General features: G+C 45.6%; 1 protein-coding gene across 1 annotated transcript; it reads left to right on the forward strand.

Annotated features, from left to right (window-relative positions):
• Nucleotides 1-4,689: 4,689 nt before the first annotated feature.
• CLAFUR5_08361 (uncharacterized protein) lies at nucleotides 4,690-5,311 on the forward strand (the record flags this gene model as incomplete). Its single annotated transcript, XM_047907509.1, has 3 exons — nucleotides 4,690-4,917; nucleotides 4,969-5,196; nucleotides 5,255-5,311. The coding sequence occupies 3 exons, from the start codon at nucleotides 4,690-4,692 to the stop codon at nucleotides 5,309-5,311; spliced, it is 513 nt and encodes a 170-aa protein (XP_047759752.1).
• Between the last annotated feature and the right edge of the window lie 943 nt (nucleotides 5,312-6,254).

Below are 6,254 nucleotides of genomic sequence, written 5' to 3' on the forward strand. Positions count from 1 at the left end.
ACTCTACTTCCTCTAGGAACTCGACGACTAAAGGTATTATATCGTAGCGATATAAGAGCTATAGCTAAACCTATATACTCGAAGACCTACTACCTATACCGACCTACGGTACTATATAGCTATCGAGGGAGGCATAGGCTATACCCTAAGGACATATATATACGTTAGTATAGTATTACGTCCGGACGCCTAGAAGGTAATCTCGTACCCGGAAGGGAGTTAAGGAGACATTACGACTATCTAAATCACTACGAGTCAAGGACCTATCTAGATATATAACGTCTATAACCCTCCTCCTTAGGGAAGAACGAGTAGAGACCTCGGTACGCTAGTACGACTTAACTAGGTACTCGACTAAGGGGACATAAACTATATCCTCCTAGGCGACTTTAACCTCTACTACCTAACGTAGGGTCTAGAATTCACCCCCCCTTACGTATATCTATATAGTAAGCTTCTAGAGATCACGGAAAGTAGGGATATAGAGCTCGTAACCCTAAAGGGTATAGAGACGTAGAAGGTGAGAATAAGCGCGAGTACTATCGACCTATACTTTCTATCGAGGGACGTAGTAATAAGGCTAGTAGAGTATAGACCTAACCTTACCCTAGAGGTAGGGTTAGACTATATCCCTATCTAGATAACGATAGCGACGGGAATAGAAGAGGAGCTTCGGGGTAAAAAGCGCCTTAACTAGAAAAAAGCTCCCTAGGAGGAGATCCGGAATCTACTTAATTAGTACCTAAATAACACTAGTATCGGGAAGACGGAAGCCGAGCTTAATAGTACGGTAGAATAGATAATAACGACGATATAGTAGGCGGCCGAGGAATATATACTAGAACTAAGGCCCTCGAAGTACTAGAAGCCCTTCTAGACCCTAGAGTACTTAGCTAAAGTTAAGGACGTAAGGAAGGTAAGGCGAAAATAGACGAAGGAGTAAAGCTAAGAAGCGTAGGACGAGTACTAGGAAGCAAGTTAGGTAAAGAAGGCCTAAATACGACGAGATAAGCGATAAGACTAGAGGGTAACTATAGGTCTTATAATAGAGAACCCGGGGTAGATATAGCGGCTTATAAAGTAGGCAAGGGCCGGAGACGGGGACAGGACACTACACTTCCCCCTAATCTAGGATACGATAGGCATAATATAGATAACGCCGGAAGGGAAGGCGAAGGCGTTTGCCGACCACTTCTTTACGATATAGTTAACGGCCGACCTAACGGATATAGAGGGAACGATCTGCCCGGAGCTACTCGATATATACTAGATAGTAGGCGAGGAGGAGATAAAGGAGATTATGGGAAAGCTAAAGGGCCGTAAGGCCCCGGGACCCGACGGTATCCTAAACCTCCTCCTTAAAGAATATTAAGAAGAAGTCGCCCTACACCTCGCCGAACTATTTACGGCTTACCTACGTAAGGGGTACTACTTACGGCCATTTAGGCGGTCCCTTATAGTCGTCCTAAAGAAGCTATAGAAGGAAGACTATATAAAGCTAAAGTCCTATAGGCCGATCGTACTCCTAAATATATTTAGAAAGATACTAGAGAAGGTCGTAGTAAGAAGAATTATATAGCTCGTCGAGGATAACAACCTACTCCTAGAGACATAGATAGGTAGTAGGAGCAAACGATCTACCCTAACGGCTATAGAGCTCGTTACCGAACAGATTTATACTCTCTAGTACTATAGACGGAACAGGGTTATATTACTATTATCTCTCGACATCTTAGGGGCATTTGATAACGTCTCCTACGAGCGACTCCTCTATATCCTACGGTAAAAAGGAATCCCGCGGTAGGTAATAAGTTTCGTAAACTCCTTCCTTAAGGAGAGAATAACGTAGATTGTCCTTAGGAAGTATAAGAAGGGCAACCTTATATATATAGAGTACGGGATCCCCTAATACTATCCCCGATCCTCTTCTTAATCTTTATAGCGGACCTAATCCTACTACTTACCTTACTATAAACGTCGGCCTCGGGGTTCGTCGACGATATAAACATCCTAGCCTAGTTAACGACGACCGAAGAAAACTACCGGCTACTTATAGAAAGACACGAGGTATACGAGGAATAGGCACGTCGACACGGCGCCCTTTTCGCCCCGGAAAAGTACTAGCTTATCCACTTTAGTAAGGTAAGAACCTACTATAATATATAAGTAACGGTAACTATCTAGGGTTACGTAACGAAGCCCTCTCCCGAATTACGAGTCCTCGGAATCTAGCTAGACCCTAAGCTTAGCTAGAACCCCTAGATTAGGAAAGCCTAGAATAGAGCCTAGGTTAACGAGGCTATAATAACTAGACTTATAACGTTAATATAGGGAGCTGCGTTTAATAAGGTAAGGATTATATATAAGACGATCGTAAAACTAGTAATACTCTACGGGGCCTAGATATAGGGGATAGGAGGAGTAGGCAAACCGATCCCGAAGCGGATAGAGGGACCCCTAAACCGGACGTAGGCCGCAAACCTTAGACGGATACTAGGAGCCTATAAGACAACGCTAACGAGAGTAGCGGAGGTAGAGATAGGGTCCCCCCGATTAAACATTATATTTAGGGAATGAGGATCTAATACGCTAGGAAGACGGCGGATTATCTAGTATAATAAGCTATTCGGGACTCTACGGAGAAGATCGATAGGAGGTACGACCGACTACCTAGCCTTAGGGTACGTTAAAGCTAAAAGTAAGACGACCTACGTACGTTTGAAGTCGTTAAGCGATCCTAGGAGTGGCTAGAGAGGAAGGAGGAGGAGGAAAAGGCACGGAGGAAAAAGGGTAATAAGGTAAAGACGTAAAGCCTCGTAGAGTAGGTAGCGGGCTACCTTTAGGAATAGGAATAGAAAGAGAATCCCCTACTAAATCGAGGACCCCTAGCCTTACGCCCCTTCTAGAGACATAACTACCTACTCTACCGTGACCTAATAAGGGCCGAAGTAAGTATCGCGATATAGATTAGGTCCGAAAATATCGGGTTAAGGGCCTACCTATATAGAAGGAAAGTCCCGGACGTATATAGCCTAGTATACTAGTATAACTACCCGTTATAGAACCCGGAGTATATAATACTACGGTGCCCGTAATAGGTAGAAGGACGAGGCTAGTAGAGAGCTAAGGTAGTAAGACGCGACTACTAGTTAATCGTAACGGACAAGTAAGACGTAAAACGGATAGTATAGTAGATACTATAGTAGGGCTTTCTTAAACAGTTCGCGCTAGCTAGCAAGACGGAGGAGTAGTTAGAGAAGAGGCGGGAGGTTTAGGGGGCGTAGATAGGGTAGTTATTAGGGTAGGCCTATAACACTAGTATACCCTTAATAAGAAAAACACGAAAGAAGGTAAGGTTAAGAACGTATAGGAGAGGAGAGGGGGTTTTTACTCTATAATACGAGTTTCCCCTTTATAACTAGAAGTAGGTAGTATAGCTATATAGACTAATAGGCTCTATAACAGTATAATAAACAATATATATATACACGCTAGCCTTCTAAAGCCTAGATAGCTTAAGCGTAAGCTACCGCTTATATAGTATATCGTCTAGACTATACTAATCCTTAAGAGCCTAGTATCTCGCTCTAAGGGTATTCTAGCCGTATATTAGCTCTGACCCTAGCTCTACCGTTATACGGATAAGGTACGTAATAAGCTTTAATCGCGTAGTAGTAAAGATATCGTATATTCGTTACCTTTAGTCTACGTCTATTTGTCGTAGCTTAATAAGCTCTCTATCTATAGTAGTAGCTTCTAATACTATATATTCTACTTAGATATCCTTAAATAATGTATAAACGGGCTCTTTTAGCTCGACTATCTCTTAATAGAGATCTAGGTACTTCTAGACATTTAGAGACTCGGCGTAGAGCTCTAGCTAATAGTTAAACTTATCGTATTAGTTATAGCTCTTTAGAACTACGGTACTCTAGAGTAGAGTACTAGTAGTTACCGCGGTCTCGGTAGTAGCTATAACTACGAATAGGTTAGAGGCTAGTAAAAGTTATACGCGGGTTTACTAGGCCTAGGGGGTACTACGATACTAGCTATAGTAGTAGTATTATAACGATATAAACTCTACTTTAGGGCTTCCTTATCGTAGCGAATATTAGTAAGCCCTAATCGGGCTTATAACTATTACGTTATCTATATAAGAAGTTATTATACGGGCTTATATAGGGTGTTTCAAAAGCAGAGTGTGTATTGTATATGTCTATCTAGAACAGACAAGTGTTGCTCTTGAAGAGGCTGTAGGTGACTAATCAGTCACCTGATTCTTAGTGTACGTGGCCTCAAGTTTTGATGATCGGCTGTTGCCCATGTACACGCTCTGATGGCGACAGTTATAGTATCGTAATCGGAGAGAGCAAGCTACTACTACATTAGCTATTTAGCGCGCTTTACCTTCAGACCCTCGTAGGCTCGGTTTTTTTAGCTTGCTAATGAACAACAACCGAGTGCCTGCAGCGGTCTGATGTTGGAGATAGCTTATCAAGAGAAGTGACAACAGAGTACGACAAACGCTGGTCTCGTCACCGTCCGGCAAAGACGTGGCTATTCTATAAAGGCTGTGCTGGAGATTGCGTTCCTACGGCTACCATCAGCCCCGATCAGCACCCTCGACATCCCACAGCTACCCTCAATCGACACTTCCTCTCCGACGGCCAGAATCCCCCCGCAACGAACATGAAGCTCTCCGTCGCAGCCACCAGCTTCCTTGCTGGCCTAGCCGCCGCGGCACCATCATACCGTGCTCTAGACGCGTACGAAGAGAAGGCTCTGGAGAAGCGTCAGCTCGAAGCCCTCTCCATCGCCATCATCGCCGGAGCAATTTCAGGTGTTGTGTCCGCCTCAGCCTCCTTTGCTATCCAAAAAATCGCATCGATATCCAGCAATGTTGCAGACTGGGACGACGTGAGTCTGAGCTATAGAGCCACCACGCTGCCGATGCTGACCACCGTGTAGGCCCGGGAGGAGTTCACACAAACCACCGTGGAGGAGATGATTAAGTCAGCGAAAAGCAACGAAGCTGCGATCTGTTGCAATGTGGGCTACTCGGTGTCGGACCAGTCCAAAATACGGGGGCTCACGAGTCTGAATCTGATATCAGGGCCTCTGAAGACTGATTATGATTGTTTCTTTTATTCGGGCCCTGGCACCTTCCAGCTTGAAGGCAATGGCGGTTTCATCAACGTGAGTCCAGATCCTTGGAGGGCGCCAATTGAACGAAGACCAACTTATTGCTCTATAGATTGCCATCCAGGATGGACCTTGCAAGTACAACTCGGGCACGCTCACTTGCCCGTAAGCCATGGCCATACAGGGGCACTGTATCAATGTTGTGGAGGGCGTTAGGGAAGCACGATATCATTTAGTACAAGATTCTAGTAGGGTAAACGAGTGTTGCACTGAAGTGGTGCCTGCCATGAACCATCACTTCTCTCGTTGTTCCTCGACTGGCTCATGCACCGTCACTTTCTGCTATGCACCGACACTAATTGCTTTCTCGATCAGCGAGGAGTAGGCATGACGTCAGGCTACCATGCAGCGCACATGTCTGATGTCTCACATGTACACTAGTTGGGCGCGGCCGTGGTGGATCGAGCTACAGCCTCATCCCTTTGCAGCCCTGTCGGTGGTTAAGAGTCTCGTTGCACCGGACGGGTAAGGCCCGTGATGGATCAAAGACCGGGGGAAAGCAAGGGTTGCAGCCAATCTGATGTTGTGCTTGATCTCGTACACTAACGGGAACTGTTTGGCGGTGAGTCTTCAAAGGGAGGGACAGCGACCTTACTGGGCCCCGGCATGCACGGCTATCATAGCCGATCATCCAATCGCGTAAATGTCGATTCGTCTTCGATGTAGCTCATTCAATATCAATGCTTTAGGCTGTGGTATTCTCGTGCTACGGGCCTGTGTAATCCACTCAATCATGACAGTCGATGCGCACTCGAGATACTCAATTTCAATGCGACGGACGTTGACGCAAAACAATAGTTGCATCGTCGTCGCCGGGTCCGTCCAATATCGGCAAGATATGGCTATTGTGGCAAGTAGTCTGAGCCGTGAGCGCCAGTCACCGGCCACGCCGACACGGCTGTAATGGATTGGGGCCAGCGGCCATAAAGTCTCAGACGGTACTAGGTACATGTAAGCAATGCGCTGACCACAGCGCGCGAATTAGTGAGACTATTGCGTCTGTCCTTGATCCATGTGACCAAATATCCACTACTGCTCCACACCGGCGCTGA

The sequence above is a fragment of the Fulvia fulva genome, chromosome 3, assembly GCF_020509005.1.
Source record: "Fulvia fulva chromosome 3, complete sequence".
In the NCBI taxonomy this organism is placed as follows: domain Eukaryota; kingdom Fungi; phylum Ascomycota; class Dothideomycetes; order Mycosphaerellales; family Mycosphaerellaceae; genus Fulvia; species Fulvia fulva.